This window comes from Oncorhynchus kisutch, linkage group LG6 (genome assembly GCF_002021735.2).
Source record: "Oncorhynchus kisutch isolate 150728-3 linkage group LG6, Okis_V2, whole genome shotgun sequence".
NCBI classification, from domain to species: Eukaryota; Metazoa; Chordata; class Actinopteri; order Salmoniformes; family Salmonidae; genus Oncorhynchus; species Oncorhynchus kisutch.
In genome coordinates, this window is record NC_034179.2 from 73,493,040 (window position 1) to 73,510,952 (window position 17,913).

Below are 17,913 nucleotides of genomic sequence, written 5' to 3' on the forward strand. Positions count from 1 at the left end.
ATGTCTCGTATGACTTCACCTGAAAAAGAGCATACTGTAAACTGTAGCTCCTATACCACCTAGCAACCAGCTTTTCAGCTTTCTTGCTACTTACTAAAACGTTTTGTGTTTAATCAACTTTAAATTGTTGCCCATTTGAGATCATGTGACACTTTAAGTTTGAGTAAAGCCAGCTCTAACGTTGTAAGTAACTGTACTCTAGAATCCTAGTGCAGCGGGTTTCCACAAATCTTTTGAGTAATGATAACTAATAAGGGTTTACAGTGTAGCCGCACTTCATTCACACAATAGTCCATGACCCTAAACCATCCGTTTCCCATCGGTCAATGCCCTAACCATAATGTTGTTTATACTAATACGAATAAGGCAGCTTGTTTCGATGACTTTATTTTCACTCAGGCAGGGATGTCAGAACTTATTCATTTGTCTGGGGTGCATTTAGATGTACCGACTCCCCATGGCTGCGACAACCACTTTCATGAACTTCTGCCAGGTTGCCTGGATTTCAGGAGTGAAAGAGGCTCCGAACTTGGCGGCAATGACAATTGTGAGGACGTCAGCCAACACCTGTGAACAAAAGACAAAGGAGGACGTTGTTAAATAAGACTGACGATTTTGTTTTACCTTTGGAATTAGACGTGTTGCTCTGATTGTAGCCTAAAATATTAGCCTATTTCTCAAGACAGAAGGCATACCCTGAAATTGTCAGGGTCGACGAAGAGTTTGTTAGCGTGGGTCTCGCTCAGTGACTTGTATGTGGCCAAGATGTTTCCCATGTTCTTCACAGCTTTATCCAGAGCTCCACACACGATCTTGCCGTGAGCAGCAACTTTGGGGTTGCCCATGATTGCTGCGGGAGTGGACACATCTCCGAAAGAGCCGAAATAACGCTGAGTCCAGGGGTAGACGATCAGGACTCTGTCATTGCAAGAACACCGAAATATCTTAATTATTTTCAAATGTATTTCAATGATATGCCTAATTAATACTCTAACATGCTCCATTCAAATTTAACAATATCAACTCAATATTAATAGTAATGATAAGATAACAGGACACGTATAATAGTGTTATAATTACTCATGATCATCTCCACTATAAACTATATTAGATTATATATTTGAATGAGGCTGAAGCCATGACCTACCTTCCCAGAGCCAGTGGTCCGACCTCATTGATATCTACTTTGCCCCAGACAGCACTGATGGTGCTCTTCTCTGTGTCTGTCCAGTCAACCATGTTGTCAGTGTTTGTTTTCCGGTTTTGCAACAAGATTGAAAAATTCATGTCTTGTGTAGGGAGACACTGCATGCAATTTATATTTATGAGTGCTCTCCGCCCACTGGAGACGCCACTGGCTCTGGCAAAGATCAGTATTGGCCAAGTGAGCGCTTCAGCTCTCGAACTTGATGTTATTGAGAATTCAGTTTCAAAATCCAATATTTTATCTGTTAAAAACAACAGTAAAAGCTAATTGATTAGTTGTTGCAGAATCAATTATTTAGGTTAGATCCTAAAATCTGAAATCATAAGTAATTAGGCCTATACAGTTTTATCTAGATTACCAACGTTTCAAAATTCGTATGATCCCTAGCTAAACAGTTTTGTTGATCCAACTGATGCACGATTATGGCAAAACTATTCAAAATGTTTTCATCGCAGTGTATAAGGCTATTCAAATAAACGTTTCTAAAGGGATGCAATCACTTTAATTACATTTTTTTTACGAGTTGTGATAATTTGATAATTCAAGCTAATTCCGGCCTACAATTTGGCAGTTTCTTATCTACGACAATATTATGCCTTCCTTTTTTATCCAGGGATTCAGACCTTCCCGCCCATTTTAAGTGATTCATTTCAAGACAATAAATATGATAAGCAGGAATGTCCTGTATTATTTGCAGATAGGTGTGTACCCATATCCTCGCATGACTTTTGAATTTTTTTCCGATCATCTTTCGAAGTCCAATTAACCTTTTAATTGTGGATCATATCGAACTTTAATTGAACACATGTCAAATATGTCACCTTGAATAAATATTCTCCAATTGAATGCAGGTATTTGAAGGTGGATTTGATTTGTACAATGTAATTTATTAGGTGCATCGTAATTTTAAATTGCTAATTAACTAGTTAACTAATTTGTCTATTTTGGCAAAAGCAGATTTAGAATTAGCCTATTGGAAATATATGATATACAGAAATATTTCGTTTTATGCAACAAAATAAATTATTATTATTATTATTATATTTATCAATCAAACAAATTGTAAAATAGTTGACAGCTCTGGTACAATTTATTTCCATACATTGTTTCACAGTACAGCCAGAAGACGAAAACTTAGGCAAAAATGTTTCAGAAAAAAAGTTAATGATGTATATTATTACAAACATAGCCCTCTGACATAACATTTGATAACAGCCAAGATGCTGGTTTCTTACTCTTGGATTTTGACCAAGATGGTTGCGGTGTAGGGGGAGTGTACCCTAGTTAGTAGCTGGGCGTGTCTCCCGCGCTACTGTAATATAAAGGGGCCTAGTTGTAAAGGCAGTCATCTTGTCAGGTTAAATTCTTGTATATTTAATACGGGTCAATCAGAAAGGAGCAAAATGAGTCTGACAGCAAAGGACAAATCTGTAGTCAAGGCCTTCTGGGGCAAGATTAGTGGAAAGGCAGATGTCGTCGGTGCTGAGGCATTGGGGAGGTAAGCCTTCTTAATTAAATAATTATGAGACTGGTTGTGTTTAAACTGATGACAGCGGCATATTGCCTGCCCTGACCAAGCATTTTAACATACAATAAGTAAACTACTTTGATTACATTGTAGACAGAAGACGAGAGGAGTAAGACACGCATAATGCTTAAAAGTTAAGGAATCTGAATAAGCCTAAAATGGTATACAAACTCATTTTTACAGGATGCTGACCGCCTACCCCCAGACTAAGACCTACTTCTCCCACTGGGCAGACCTGAGCCCCGGCTCTGCCCCAGTCAAGAAGCATGGAAGCACCATCATGGGTGCAATTGGTAATGCTGTCGGAGTGATCGACGACCTCGTCGGAGGACTGAGTGCTCTCAGCGATTTGCACGCCTTCAAACTGCGCGTTGACCCTGGCAATTTCAAGGTTGGCTCCCAGATAACTTATTATCTTTATATATATATATATATATATATATATATATATATATATATATATATATATATATATATATATATATATATATATATCACTCTCAACTTCAACTCTAAGTATGTTGCTGGATTAATTCGTCAATATTAACTTTTAAAATATACTTTTCAGATTCTATCCCACAACATCCTTGTGACCCTGGCTATTCACTTCCCTTCTGAATTCACTCCCGAAGTGCACATTGCTGTGGATAAATTCCTTGCAGCCTTGTCCGCTGCCCTGGCTGACAAATACAGATAGATTGGAGTGCTGCAGTTCCTTCTCTGTTGTTATCACAATAAAATAGACGGGCAATGAATGACGTTATTTTCTGTGTTTGTGTCCTTATTCCACCACATTTCACCATCAAGGTCATATTTCAATGTTAGCAATACAACAGGCTAAATGCTGTAGATTCACACGTTAAAAAAATGGAATGACAAAAGAATGAAGACATTATTTTAAAAATAGTGCTTTAAGCCCAACATGCGCTAGCTCAGTATGTTGTTTCCCATAATTTTGGCTAGCCTATCTAATAGCTGTAACATTTATTTTGATGAATGTGGAGTAGTTGCTGAATGGGATACTACTAGAGACATAAAATACTCAAAAGTATCCTAATTTAATATTTCAAATTCATGTGAAATATTAAATTAGGATACTTTTGAGTATTTTACTTTTATTGGGGTAAAATCAACGTGTAATTTGTAACAAGATACTTCAGAGAATGGTATTTTGTATTTTCAATGCAGTGAATTTGGTCCAAAATTGGGAAGTGGACTCGACTTTGAAAGCGACACGTTATTTACGCTCATTCTGAAAGTCCTGTGCACTCTACAAAATTACGTTTTGTTTGGTTGGCCCAACTGCTGGGCTGCTGGCGTTTGGTGACTTAGTTAGGTTGTTTTCTTTAAAAAGAGCTGTGTTGAGTTGTTGATGCTGGGTTATTGGTGCTGGGTTACTTAGATTTCTAAAATTGATGGTTTAAGCCCTGAATGCTGATTGGCTGACAGCCGTGGTATATCAGACCCTATACCACGTGTATGACAAAACATTTATTTTTACTGCTCTAATTACGTTTGTAACCAGTTTATAATAGCAATAAGGCACCTCGGGGTCTGTGGTATATGGCCAATATACCACGGCTAAGGGCTGTACCCAGGCACTCCGCATTGCATAAGAACAGCCCTTAGCCCTCGGGCCTTATTGCTTAAATTACCCAGTGGGTCAGATCAGAAGATTGGAGACGTAGTTTAGGGGTGTGGCTTTCAGATAATTATGTTTAGCCACCATGGGAGTTAATGCCATTCTTGTTCATCTGTTCTGTTGTACAGTTATCACATGTTAAGGTTGAACATTCACTTTTTTGTATCTTCAATGAGGTTTAGAGAGTGTATGAGTTCCCTAAAAGCCTATGCAAAGGTGGGATAAATACCACCTTATTATGATATGTAATACATCATCTGAATATTCTAGAATAGTGTTTCAAATGCAAACATTTTAAAAACTCTTAAATGTAACTAAATGTAATCCCCAAAAGTAATGATTTATCATGAGAGGGCTATAAACAATAGTAATGCTGCGTACTCCAAGATATGTTAAAATCTCACCTTTCTGGCAAAAATAGTTATACATGGCTGATAGTACAATCACAGTACAATTACGAAAATAAGAAATATTGATATGATGTATTTCCTATTCAACAAAACTGTATGAATAAGACTTCAAATTACTTATATGCTTTCTAAATATAGTATAATCAAATTATAAAATGACTAACTATGAGATTTCACCTTCCTTATAACTGTAAAATACATATCTGTATATACAGTGTTAGAGAAAATGTGCATGTTTTCTAAAGGTCTCTCTTGATCCAAATGTCTTCCCCCATTGCTGTGAATGTCTCACAAAACTCTTCCTGAACTAATTAGGAATTCACCTTTCATCTAATTTTAATCTGGTCCATCTATGACAAACAGAAAGTGGTTTTCGTTTGAAATATATTAATTATTTTAGATTACTGTCTATCAATCGATCTCTGAATGTGCTACAGCGACGAGACCACTGTATCATGTTGCTTTATGATGTAAGGATTTCAGGCATATGGGTTGTTAGTTGTTAGTGGCTGTGACATAGTGTTCAGCCAGGAGTTGATGGACAGTAAATTGATGCAATAAATAATATATATAGGCCTATATTTTATTTTTTACCCTCCAATTCCGTTATATCCAATTGGTAGTTGCAGTCTTGCCCCATTGCTGCAAATCCAATACGTACTCGGGCGAGGCAAAGTTCGAGAGCCATGTGAATCCGGATCTGTAGTGACGCCTCTAGCACTGCGCTGTGCCTTAGACCGCTGCGCCACTCGCGAGGGCGCAATAATTCTTACAGCACTATTTTGTATTTTATCGGATTAGTTTGATTATAGCTCTGCATTAGTTGCCCTCGTTTTGCAAGACGTCGAGATCTGTCACATTGCTGTGGATAAATCCGGTGATGGTGAGGGCAAGGCTCCAAAATCATATTTTAAATGGATTATGTTAGGCTACTCAATTAATGTGTTGAAAATATGACGTTTAAAATGTTGCTAAAAATATTGACTTAAATGGGTTTTTAGGTCCAAAAATAGTAAAAGCATTTGTTGACCGTGGATTTCAGTCATTCTAAGGACATACATATTTAAATATCTAAAACAAAGAAAATACTATTTAAATATACTGTAGCTATCATATTACAATTAGAAAACATTATGTGATGGTAGGCAGGTAGACTAGTGGTTAAGAGTGTTAACCGTTTTAGGAAATAATTTATTTTCAAACTTGAAGATGTGTAGGCTAGGCGATGTACACAGCTTGTTTGATTCCATTGAGGGCCTAACTAGAATCCAATTGCCATCAGGAAAATTGCAGGAGAGTATTTTCCATCGAAAAACAACACTTCAAAAAGATAAATGCTTTTACGTGTATTTTATTATTTTCAATGCGTGTAGCTATGGCACAGGCTCCAGCCTAACAGACTGGAGTTGGAGTGTCATCTCTCTTCCCTATTGATGCTGTCGAGTGATGCTCTAGTGGTACTGTCTGCCAAGAGCGGACACAACGACAGCCAGGAACTTCTGGAAGGCTTCCTGAGTATCAGCATTGAAAACGGCGGGACCGAGCTTGGCGGCCACGCACACGGTGATGCAATCGGCGAGGAGCTGTGGAGAGAGGACCGTAAAGGAACCAGATAGAGAATGTAATATTTAAATAAGCTTTACATCGGCTCATAACGCTATTTAATTCATTATTTTTGTATTTTGTTTCAGTTTGCTAGTGTAATACTCACCCTGAAGTTGTCGGGATCCACGTGCAGTTTCTCGGAGTGCATCACACTCAGTGCAGCATAGGTGTTCTTGATGTCATCCAGGTTCTGCACAGCTCTGTCCAGTCCGTGCATCACGGTCTTTCCGTGCTTGGCCACGGCGGGGTTACCCATGATGGCAGCGGGTGTGGATAGGTTGCCGAAGGTGCTAAAGTGCCTCTGAGTCCATGGAGACACGATCAAAAGTCTAAAAATAATTTAAACAGGCTGCCATTAAAATTGTACTTCACAATCAATATGGTCTGTACCGCACCAAAGGTAAACACCGGGATGTCCTACTACGCAATTAGTGCTAATTAGCCTAGGTAGCCTATTGTCGTGTTATTATTGAATGATATCTACATAAATATTATAAGAATGTACCTGGCCAGGGCCTGGGGTCCGATCTCATCCACGCTGATCTTTCCCCACAGGCCTACGATGGCACTGCGCTCAGCATCTGTCCAGTCGACCATGTTGACGTTTGTTTGTTGATTTCCGTTGGTACTAGCAAAATGTTACAAGGGATCCCTGAGGTTTATATCTCATGGAACGTCCAATTTATTGATGTTCAGAATCTCCGCCCTGAACAGAACACAGAAAATGATTGGATGAATGTCTTAGGGGGCAAGGTCCTCGAGTGTGGCACATATCGGCATCTCACTTTTAAAGATAATGCTTGGTCATTTAGGCGTTGCCAAATTCAAATTACTACGGATGGAATTATCAAGCCATGATTAGCCTTCATCGGTATTTTTGTCAACATTTAGTAATTGACATAGCCTTGTTCTGTTCAATGTTCTCTATATACTGCAAATAGTACTTAATACCCCAATTCATATTGTTAAGTTCAAAATAATATCTGACACTATTCAAACGAATGAAGGTTCGGAACTTTAATGCCAATTATCTCAGGGTAGAACCTTATTTGGCCCTAAATTCTATTATAATGTATCGTTGTAATATTCACATTGAATTGCAATATTATCTTTATAAAATGCTAATTATTGATGTAAGTGTTTATTTGGGATCTCATTTAAAAAAAGTTAAGCCTAGATTGGGAGTAAACTATTAAAGAAAGAGCATGACTCGAAATATGTTTTATCTTCATATTCAGACGGACCCACCCATTTGATAGTTCCATATTTCTGGTCTTTTTGAATGATTTATCTAAATGTCAGTTGGTGAAAAGTCGTTTCATCTGCCTTCATCAGGGGAATTACATGATGGGTTCTAACTGGACACTATTCAATGTGGATATCAGCCTATTTACTTCAATGAAACCACAGCTTTTTGTTTAGCTCCACTGAAATACAATGCTCGTAGACTATATATTGTTACAATGTTTAGTGATAGGCCTAGGGTACGCTTTTTCACCGAAACAAAACCTTTCCGATTATCAGGTATATAATTTGTCTCGGTATTTATGTGTTAACTGTGAATATTGACTACATAGGCCAAATTGGATCTAAGCCAACACGTCTTGATTTGGTTGCTAGTTGCCAATCCAATCACGTTGCAAATATTTGTCAGTGTTGGGGAAGCTACTCTGAAAATATAGTTTACCAAGCTAGCAATTACTTCACACTGGAAGAAATGAAGCTACACTAAAGCTACCCTTAAGAAAATATAAAGTTACTATGGAAAATAAGTTCACTATCCAAGCTACTTCGTGAAAAATGATCATATGTAAATCTGAAATGTAATAGAGTAAAAATGGTAAGTCAGAGAACTTTGAGGTAAAATGTTGACAGTGTGTATTTTAGCCTATTAGCAGAAAAACGATGTTTCAAGTCAGAATTAGGCAGGTCTAGCGCCAAAAAAATATATGATTGCCTACTTAATCTATATTGTATATTTCAAAAATAAGTAGTGTGTAGTGCCAGTAGTTAGCTGCTACATGGGGGGAAAAGTAGTGTGTAGTTCCAGTAGTTAGCTGATACATGGGGGGAAAAGGAGTTAACTACTGAAAACCCTAACTAGATTTCAATGTAGTTCAACTACCACCGAGCTACTGCAAATGCAGTCCACTACTCCCCAACACTGCCTTTTGTACAGAATCACATGTGAGTATAGGAAAGATTAGACCGTACGATTAAACCTCAACCGTAAAGAAAATATTGAGGTATTAAGTGTTTCAAAAACACTTTGTTATTCAATCTATATGAAATAAATACATACAATGTTTTGACAGCATTTTTACAAACAAAATCGATTATGTGCAAATGTCATATTTCGGGCATTATACGAATGATCTCAGATCCGTAACATATAAAAAACATTAATCATGTATTGGAAAGATGCCCAATCAGAGGAGGAGCCGAGATTATATCGGGGTGTGCCTTCTCGCATGCCTCAATAAAAACAGCCTCTGAGAAGTCTACGCTCACAAGCTTCTTTTCTCAGCATCGTTATTTAAGTGGATAAACGGACAAGACAGCTATGAGTCTCTCAGCTAAGGACAAAGCCAACGTGAAGGCCATCTGGGGCAAGATCCTCCCTAAATCCGATGAGATTGGAGAACAGGCTCTATCCAGGTAATTACATAACGATGTATGATAAATTAAAAACTATAACAGGTATTCAAATTATTAACACATAACTCCTCAGTCAATTATAATGGAAGCTATGAATGCGTAGCCTTCTCAGCAAAAATATGGACGCGATACTGACCGTGTGAATGATTATTTAAAATTAATTTTGTCTCACCTAATTTCTAATGTCCACTACAGGATGCTTGTCGTCTACCCTCAGACCAAGGCCTACTTCTCCCACTGGGCTTCCGTGGCCCCCGGTTCCCCTCCAGTGAAGAAACACGGCATCACCATCATGAATCAAATCGATGAATGTGTTGGTAACTTGGACGATCTCTTTGGTTTCTTGTCCAAACTCAGTGAACTGCACGCCACCAAGCTGAGGGTGGACCCCACCAACTTCAAGGTAAGAGAAAAATACACTAAAAAAAGCACACTAAAAAATATTTTTTTTTACCTGTGTGAAGGTGAAATCATCTATTTCCGTTTTCCTTTGCAGATCCTGGCTCACAACCTGATTGTGGTCGTTGCCGCCTACTTCCCCGCAGAATTCACCCCCGAGATCCATTTGTCCGTGGACAAGTTCCTGCAACAACTGGCTCTGGCCCTTGCGGAGAAGTACCGCTAAACTGGAGTTCAGCTGCTAAACTGTCATCCAAGGTACAAGCTCTCACAGTTTTACATCAGAATTAGACGTTCATCCATGTTTCTCAAACGTAATGTCCTTCCGATATTGACACACGGACAATAAACCAAAATGAAACTCATAATACTGTGTTTGTTTTTCATTTTCGTTGTCTCACATTCACATTCAATATCCATAGGGGGCAGAAGGGCACGTACCTCCTCATATTTGTCCTCTTAAAAAACGAAATAATAATAATAATATTTTTTCCCCCTAGCTTTAGCTAGCTCAGACGGGTTCCCAAACTCATACCTATCTACCAATAAGCCATTTCAGGCTATCAATCAAGTCATAGAAGCAAGCTTGTCAAAAAAATCTCAAATTTAGGGCCCACCCCACAGCCATCCTCAGTCATTTTGTGTCCCTTCAGAATTTTGCGGTGCATGAAGCCCCTGCTCACATTGTCTTGCGATTTACAGTGCATTCGGAAATAATCCAGATCCATTTACTTTTTCCTAATTTTGTTACGTTACAGAATTATTTTAACATTTACTAAATCGTTTTTCCCCTCATAAATCTACACACAATACCCGATAATAACAAATAAAAAACTGGTTTTATAAATGTTTGCAAATTTATTTAAAAAACAAAAACTGGAGGAGTCATGTGGGACTGCTGAAAAAGATGGCAGCATTTTAGAGAGCTCCTACCAGCATGTAAATATTGAAATTCAAGGTCATACACTTTTATTTTTGTCTTAATATATTGACTTGAAGTACAGTTTAATATAAAGATCATTTACATTTTGAAACATATCGCTAAAGTGGCGTTATTGGAATTTCGACACACGATAAAAACTTATTACACGCGGTATTCACAGAAGGCCACATCGGCTAGCAAACAACCAGCAAGTCCTCCCGAACATCACAACCAAGACATGGATAAACACGTAAATACAGAGAAATCGGTAAATCTTTAGGATCTATTTGAGTAAATGGGAAATTGAACACGATTTTGTTGGATGTTGCATCAGATTTCTCGACAATAAAAACAACAACTACCGAGTTGAAGGAAACAGTTGATGCGATACAAGAGAGGATGGATGGGGCAGAGGGGACGGATTTTGACAGTGAAGGATGCCATCTCCCGTCTGAAGAAGGCTAATGATTATCACGTGAAAAAATTGTGGAATCGTGTTGAATAATTTGAGAACAGAAGTAGGAGATATCCATACCTAAATCCAAGATGGCGTAGCAGTCAGACATCTTTTGTCCTCCTCTTGTTCCATATATATCTTTTATACATTTTTCTTCGCATATCTTTTTTATATCTTTTTTTCTGAAAACTCAACTTCAAAACACTCTCCTGCAACCTGCCTCACCCAATGTGTTGCGGATCTGTTTTTTTTCTGAAGTATTATTCACCTCGAATCCGAAATCACCAACAGAAGTTAGCCAGCTCACTAGCTACTAGTTAATGTTAGTCCACGGCTAGCGGTCATCAGCTATCTTTTAGCTCGGAAAGCTCTCATCAGTTATGTACAACGCGACTCAAACCAGAGCATACCGGATCTATTTCCTCGGATTCCTACCGCAAGCTCTGGACATTTTCACCTGGATCTTGCAGCTGCTATCCGAGTGACTATGGGCTGACGTCAGTCCCGGAGCAAGCACCAATTAGCCGGAGCTAGCCCACGCTAGGCCCATCTTCCGGGTTAGCTGAAGAGTTCCATCGGCCACTCATGGGCTACAATCACCTATCCGGACCCGTTTTACTGCCGGTGCAGAGCCCCACCGGGCCTTCACAACTGGACTACCGATGTTATCTGCCCGAGGGGGTTATTCAACTGGCCCCTCCGTCGTGCTGTTAGGTGACCTAAACTGGCACATGCTTAACACCCCGGCCGTCCTACAATCTAAGCTTGATGCTCTCAATCTCACACAAATTATCAATGACCCTACTAGGTACAACCCCAAAGCCGTAAACATGGGCACCCTCATAGATATCATCCTAACCAACTTGCCCTCTAAATACACCTCTGCTGTTTTCAACCAAGATCTCAGCGATCACTGCCTCATTGCCTGCATCCGTAATGAGTCTGTGGTCAAATGACCTCCCCTCATCACTGTGAAACGCTCCCTGAAACACTTCAGCGAGCAGGCCTTTCTAATCGACCTGGCCCGGGTATCCTGGAAGGATATTGACCTCATTCCGTCAGTAGAGGTTGCCTGGTTATTCTTTAAAAATGCCTTCCTCACCATCTTAAATAAGCATGCCCCATTCAAGAAATGTAGAACCAGGAACAGATATAGCCCTTGGTTCTCTTCAGACCTGACTGCCCTTGACCAGCACAAAAACATCCTGTGGCGTTCTGCATTAGCATCAAACAGCCCCCGTGATATGCAACTTCTTAGGGAAGTTAGGAACCAATATACACAGGCAGTTAGGGAAGCTAAGGCTAGCTTTTTCAATCAGAAATTTGCTTCCTACAACACAAACTCAAAAAATGCTTTCCACCTGGCTACCCCTACCCCGGGCAACAGCTCTGCACCCCCCACATCAACTCGCCCAAGCCTCCCCCATTTCTCCTTCTGCTAAATCGAGTTAGTGGATGTTCTAAAAGAACTGCAAAATCTGGACCCCTACAAGTCAGCCTGGCAAGACAATCTTGACCCTTTCTAAAATGATCTGCTGAAATTGTTGCAACCGCTATTACTAGCCTGTTCAACCTCTCTTTCGTGTAGTCTGAGATTCCCAAAGATTGGAAAGCAGCTGCGGTCATCCCCCTCTTCAAAGGGGGGACACTCTTGACCCGAACTGCTAAAGACCTATATCTATCCTACCCTGCCTTTCTAAGGTCTTCGAAAGCCAAGTTAACAAACAGATTACCGACCATTTCGAATCCCACCGTACCTTCTCCGCTATGCAATCTGGTTTCAGAGCTGGTCATGGGTGCACCTTAGCCACGCACAAGGTCCTAAATGATATCATAACTGCCATCGATAAGAAACAATACTGTGCAGCCGTATTCATCGACCTGGCTAAGGCTTTCGACTCTGTCAATCACCGCAAAAATCTCTGAAGCTGGAGACTCACATCTCCCTCACTAGCTTTAAGCACCAGCTGTCAGAGCATTTGACAGATCACTGCACCTGTACTTAGCCTATCTGTAAACAGCCCATCTATCTACCTCATCCCCATTCTGGTATTTATCTATTTATTTTGCTCCTTTGCACCCCAGTATCTCTACCTGCACATTCATCTTCTGCCGATCTACCATTCCAGTGTTTAATTGCTATATTGTAATTACTTCGCCACCATGGCCTATTTATTTCCTTAACTTACCTCATTTTCACTCACTGTATATAGACTTTTTGTTTTATTTTGTTCTACTGTATTATTGACTGTATGTTTTGTTTATTCCATGTGTAACTCTGTGTTGTTGTATGTGTCGAATTGCTACGCTTTATCTTGGCCAGGTCGCAGTTGCAAATGAGAACTTGTTCTCTACTAGCCTACCTGGTTAAATAAAGATGAAATAAAAATAAATTTAAAAAATCCTTATCGGCAGACTCAACAGCCTTGGTTTCTCAAATGATTGCCTCGCCTGGTTCACCAACTACTTCTCTGATAGAGTTCAGTGTGTCAAATTGGAGGGCCTGTTGTCCAGGCCTCTGGCAGTCTCTATGGGGTTGCCACAGGGTGCAATTCTTGGGCCGACTCTCTTCTCTGTATACATCAATGATGTCGCTCTTGCTGCTGGTGAGTCTCTCACCCCTCTATGCAGATGACACCATTCTGTATACTTCTGGCTCTTCTTTGGACACTGTGTTAACTAACCTCCAGACAAGCTTCAATGCCATACAACTCTCATTCCACGGCCTCCAACTGCTCTTAAATACAAGTAAAACTAAATGCATGCTCTTCAAACTCTCCTTCGAGACTCACATCAAACATCTCCAATCCAAAATTAAATCTAGAAATGGCTTCCTACTTCGCAACAAAGCATTCTTCACTCATGCTGCCAAACATACCCTCGTAAAACTGGCCATCTAACCGATCTTTGACTTCGGCGATGTCATTTACAAATTAGCCTCCAACACTCTACTCAGCAAATTGGATGCAGTCTATCACAGTGCCATCCGTTTTGTCACCAAAGCCCCATATACTACTCACCACTGCGACCTGTACTCTCTCGTTGGCTGGCCCTTGCTTCATACTCATCGCCAAACTCACTGCCTCCAGGTCATCTAAAAGACCCTGCTAGGTAAAGCCCGCCTTATCTCAGCTCGCTGATCACCATAGCAGCACCCACCTGTAGCACGTGCTCCAGCAGGTATATCTCACTGGTCACCCCCAAAGTCAATTCCTCCTTTGGCCGCCTCTCCTTCCAATTCTCTGCTGCCAATGACTGGAACTAACTACAAAAATCACTGAAACTGGAGACACATCTCCCTCACTAGCTTTAAGCACCAGCTGTAAGAGCAGCTCAAATATCACTGCACCTGTACATAGCCCATCTGTTAGTAGCCCAAACAACTACCTCATCCCCTACTGTATGGATTTATCACCCCAGTATTTCTACTTTGCACGTTCAGCTACTGCACATCTACTATTCCAGTGTTTAATTGCTATATTGTATTTACTTCGCCACCATGGCCTATTTATTGCCTTACCTCCATTATCTCACCTCATTTGCACACATTGTATATAGACTTGTTTTTCTACTGTATTATTAACTGTATGTTTGTTTACTGCATGTGTAACTCTGTGTCGTTTTATGTGTCAAATTGCTATGCTTTATCTTGGCCAGGTCGCAGTTGTAAATGAGAACTTGTTCTCAACTTGCCTACCTGGTTAAATAAAGGTTAAATAAATCAAATAAAAATACGGTGAGATTGGTTCATCTGAAAGAGGGGAGTGAGGCTCGCTGTGGACTAATCTCGTGTGTGCAGAAAAACATCGCAGAAGGATTCGGATTTGATGACAGGAACGAATTCGAAATTTAACAAACACGTCACAGTTTAACGATGACTGGCGAGAATAGGCCCCCGAGAACAGTTCTCCTCCGCTTCCTACGATCTACAGCCCGGGACAAAGGGGTGGCATTCAGTGGGAAGGCCACCGGCTGTCTCTTTCCCCCAGACTTGTTCAAGGAACTGGCAATGAAGAAGAAGAAGTTTGCAATGGCAAAGAAACTACTACACGAGCACAAGGTCCGGCACACACTGGCATTCCTAGCGCCCCTGCTATTTTCTTGAAAGGGAAAGTTAGGAAAGGAAAATTATTTTGAAGGACAACGTGGAGGCAGAGAGATTCTTGCTAGAGCAACGTTTTTAGCCTAGATAAAGACGATACAAGGTAAAATACAACTTGAATTGTATGCTGTTTACTATACAAATGAAGGTAGCCTATGCGGTTGTGGGACTCTGGGGAGTGTTTCTAATTTAGCATTTCAAGCTCCTCATGGACCATAAGGAATTTTGAATTGAGATTATTTTCTGCAACATCAAAGACAGTTATGTGATGATTAACTCATCCAGAAGCAACGTTACATTCCTAGTTGCTTTGTTTTATTTTGGGATGGGTTTTTTACGTTTTTACACTGTTTTACTGTTCAGCTAGAGCATATATTGTGAAATGGTATAATGATGTTCGTTAGTTGCCACGTGTGTTAAATGGGACACTTCACGCTCACAGGCTATAATTACTCAGCACAAATATGGTTATGTTTACACAATCTCATGGAATATAAATGGTTGTGGTAACCAAGTGAAGAGGAAAAAGATGTTGACATATTTAAAATCAAAACAGGCAGATATTGTGTTCATACAGGAATCACATTTAATAGACACTGGCACTGACATTTAGAGGAGGCTGGGTTGCAGAAATGTACACTGCTCAAAAAAATAAAGGGAACACTTAAACAACACAATGTAACTCCAAGTCAATCACACTTCTGTGAAATCAAACTGTCCACTTAGGAAGCAACACTGATTGACAATAAATGTCACATGCTGTTGTGCAAATGGAATAGACAACAGGTGGAAATTATAGGCAATTAGCAAGACACCCCCAATAAAGGAGTGGTTCTGCAGGTGGTGACCACAGACCACTTCTCAGTTCCTATGCTTCCTGGCTGATGTTTTGGTCACTTTTGAATGCTGGCGGTGCTTTCACTCTAGTGGTAGCATGAGACGGAGTCTACAACCCACACAAGTGGCTCAGGTAGTGCAGCTCATCCAGGTAGGGACATCAATGCGAGCTGTGGCAAGAAGGTTTGCTGTGTCTGTCAGCGTAGTGTCCAGAGCATGGATGCACTACCAGGGGACAGGCCAGTACATCAGGAGATGTGGAGGAGGCCGTAGGAGGGCAACAACCCAGCAGCAGGACCGCTACCTCCGCCTTTGTGAAAGGAGGAGCAGGAGGAGCACTGCCAGAGCCCTGCAAAATGACCTCCAGCAGGCCACAAATGAGGGTGGTATGAGGGCCCGACGTCCACAGGTGGGGGTTGTGCTTACAGCCCAACACCGTGCAGGACGTTTGGCATTTGCCAGAGAACACCAAGATGGGCAAATCTGCCACTGGCGCCCTGTGCTCTTCACAGATGAAAGCAGGTTTACACTGAGCACGTGACAGACGTGACAGAGTCTGGAGACGCCGTGGAGAACGTTCTGCTGCCTGCAGCATCCTCCAGTATGACCGGTTTGGTGGTGGGTCAGTCATGGTGTGAGGTGGCATTTCTTTGGGAGGCCGCACAGCCCTCCATGTGCTCGCCAGAGGTAGCCTGACTGCCATTAGGTACCGAGATGAGATCCTCAGACCCCTTGTGAGTCCATATGCTGGTGCGGTTGGCCCTGGGTTCCTCCTAATGCAAGACAATGCTAGGTCTCATGTGGCTGGAGTGTGTCAGCAGTTCGTGCAAGAGGAAGGCATTGATGCCATGGACTGGCCCGCCCGTTCCCCAGACCTGAATCCAATTCAGCACATCTGGAACATCATGTCTCGCTCCATCCACCAACGCCATGTTGCACCACAGACTGTCCAGGAGTTGGCGGATGCTTTAGTCCAGGTCTGGGAGGAGATCTCTCAGGAGACCATCCGCCACCTCATCAGGAGCATGCCCAGGCGTTGTAGGGAGGTCATACAGGCACGTGGAGGCCTCACACACTACTGAGACTAATTTTGACTTGTTTTAAGGACGTTACATCAAAGTTGGATCAGCCTGCAGTGTGCCAAAGGATAGACTTGCAATACATACAGTGGGGAGAACAAGTATTTGATACACTCCTGATTTTGCAGGTTTTCCTACTTACAAAGCATGTAGAGGTCTGTAATTTTTATCACAGGTACACTTCAACTGTGAGAGACGGAATCTAAACCAAAATCCAGAAAATCACATTGTATGATTTTTAAGTAATTAATTTGCATTTTATTGCATGACATAAGTATTTCATACATCAGAAAAGCAGAACTTAATATTTGGTACAGAAACAATTACAGGGATTACAGGGATCATATGTTTCCTGTAGTTCTTGACCAGGTTTGCACACACTGCAGCAGGGATTTTGGCCCACTCCTCCATACAGACCTTCTCCAGATCCTTCAGGTTTCGGGGCTGTCGCTGGGCAATACGGACTTTCAGCTCCCTCCAAAGATTTTCTATTGGGTTCAGGTCTGGAGACTGGCTAGGCCACTCCAGGACCTTGAGATGCTTCTTACGGAGCCACTCCTTAGTTGCCCTGGCTGTGTGTTTCGGGTCGTTGTCATGCTGGAAGACCCACCCACGACCCATCTTCAATGCTCTTACTGGGGGAAGGAGGTTGTTGCCCAAGATCTTGCGATACATGGCCCCACCCATCCTCCCCTCAATACGGTGCAGTCAACCTGTCCCCTTTGCAGCAAAGAATGATGTTTCCACCTCCATGCTTCACGGTTGGGATGGTGTTCTTGGGGTTGTACTCATCCTTCTTCTTCCTCCAAACACGGCGAGTCGAGTTTAGACCAAAAAGCTCTATTTTCGTCTCATCAGACCACATGACCTTCTCCCATTCCTCCTCTGGATCATCCAGATGGTCATTGGCAAACTTCAGACGGGCCTGGACATGCGCTGGCTTGAGCAGGGGGACCTTGCGTGCGCTGCAGGATTTTAATCCATGACGGTGTAGTGTGTTACTAATGGTTGTCTTTGAGACTGTGGTCCCAGCTCTCTTCAGGTCATTGACCAGGTCCTGCCGTGTG

The 17,913-nt window shown here is 41.3% G+C and overlaps 4 protein-coding genes across 4 annotated transcripts; 2 read left to right on the forward strand and 2 right to left on the reverse strand.

Annotated features, from left to right (window-relative positions):
* Positions 1–371: 371 nt before the first annotated feature.
* Positions 372–1,279, reverse strand: LOC109893404 (hemoglobin subunit beta-1-like). The gene is made up of 3 exons (XM_020486627.2): positions 1,148–1,279; positions 696–918; positions 372–567 (listed from the first exon to the last, which is right to left on the reverse strand). The coding sequence occupies exons 1-3, from the start codon at positions 1,237–1,239 to the stop codon at positions 439–441; spliced, it is 444 nt and encodes a 147-aa protein (XP_020342216.2). The 5' UTR covers positions 1,240–1,279; the 3' UTR covers positions 372–438.
* A 1,280-nt stretch (positions 1,280–2,559) lies between these two features.
* Positions 2,560–3,432, forward strand: LOC109893413 (hemoglobin subunit alpha). Its single transcript, XM_020486634.2, has 3 exons — positions 2,560–2,705; positions 2,919–3,126; positions 3,304–3,432. The coding sequence occupies exons 1-3, from the start codon at positions 2,611–2,613 to the stop codon at positions 3,430–3,432; spliced, it is 432 nt and encodes a 143-aa protein (XP_020342223.2). The 5' UTR covers positions 2,560–2,610.
* A 2,688-nt stretch (positions 3,433–6,120) lies between these two features.
* Positions 6,121–7,056, reverse strand: LOC109893406 (hemoglobin subunit beta). The gene is made up of 3 exons (XM_020486629.2): positions 6,898–7,056; positions 6,499–6,721; positions 6,121–6,370 (listed from the first exon to the last, which is right to left on the reverse strand). Exons 1-3 carry the CDS (start codon positions 6,987–6,989, stop codon positions 6,239–6,241), a joined length of 447 nt encoding a protein of 148 aa, XP_020342218.1. The 5' UTR covers positions 6,990–7,056; the 3' UTR covers positions 6,121–6,238.
* A 1,838-nt stretch (positions 7,057–8,894) lies between these two features.
* Positions 8,895–9,817, forward strand: LOC109893415 (hemoglobin subunit alpha-4-like). The gene is made up of 3 exons (XM_020486637.2): positions 8,895–9,050; positions 9,246–9,453; positions 9,547–9,817. The coding sequence occupies exons 1-3, from the start codon at positions 8,956–8,958 to the stop codon at positions 9,673–9,675; spliced, it is 432 nt and encodes a 143-aa protein (XP_020342226.1). The 5' UTR covers positions 8,895–8,955; the 3' UTR covers positions 9,676–9,817.
* The last annotated feature ends 8,096 nt before the right edge of the window (positions 9,818–17,913 follow it).

What these genes read in the sequence shown, in the direction of transcription:
- LOC109893415 (XM_020486637.2), top strand. Translation starts at nt 8,956, where the DNA reads ATGAGTCTCTCAGCTAAGGACAAAGCCAACGTGAAGGCCATCTGGGGC. An exon ending in GGAGAACAGGCTCTATCCAG is followed by an intron (nt 9,051 to 9,245) that starts GTAATTACATAA and finishes TGTCCACTACAG; the next exon opens with GATGCTTGTCGTCTACCCTC. An exon ending in TGGACCCCACCAACTTCAAG is followed by an intron (nt 9,454 to 9,546) that starts GTAAGAGAAAAA and finishes TTTCCTTTGCAG; the next exon opens with ATCCTGGCTCACAACCTGAT.
- LOC109893406 (XM_020486629.2), bottom strand. Translation starts at nt 6,989, where the DNA reads ATGGTCGACTGGACAGATGCTGAGCGCAGTGCCATCGTAGGCCTGTGG. An exon ending in GGACCCCAGGCCCTGGCCAG is followed by an intron (nt 6,722 to 6,897) that starts GTACATTCTTAT and finishes AATTATTTTTAG; the next exon opens with ACTTTTGATCGTGTCTCCAT. An exon ending in TGGATCCCGACAACTTCAGG is followed by an intron (nt 6,371 to 6,498) that starts GTGAGTATTACA and finishes CTCTCTCCACAG; the next exon opens with CTCCTCGCCGATTGCATCAC.
- LOC109893413 (XM_020486634.2), top strand. Translation starts at nt 2,611, where the DNA reads ATGAGTCTGACAGCAAAGGACAAATCTGTAGTCAAGGCCTTCTGGGGC. An exon ending in GGTGCTGAGGCATTGGGGAG is followed by an intron (nt 2,706 to 2,918) that starts GTAAGCCTTCTT and finishes TCATTTTTACAG; the next exon opens with GATGCTGACCGCCTACCCCC. An exon ending in TTGACCCTGGCAATTTCAAG is followed by an intron (nt 3,127 to 3,303) that starts GTTGGCTCCCAG and finishes TATACTTTTCAG; the next exon opens with ATTCTATCCCACAACATCCT.
- LOC109893404 (XM_020486627.2), bottom strand. Translation starts at nt 1,239, where the DNA reads ATGGTTGACTGGACAGACACAGAGAAGAGCACCATCAGTGCTGTCTGG. An exon ending in GGACCACTGGCTCTGGGAAG is followed by an intron (nt 919 to 1,147) that starts GTAGGTCATGGC and finishes TTGCAATGACAG; the next exon opens with AGTCCTGATCGTCTACCCCT. An exon ending in TCGACCCTGACAATTTCAGG is followed by an intron (nt 568 to 695) that starts GTATGCCTTCTG and finishes TTTTGTTCACAG; the next exon opens with GTGTTGGCTGACGTCCTCAC.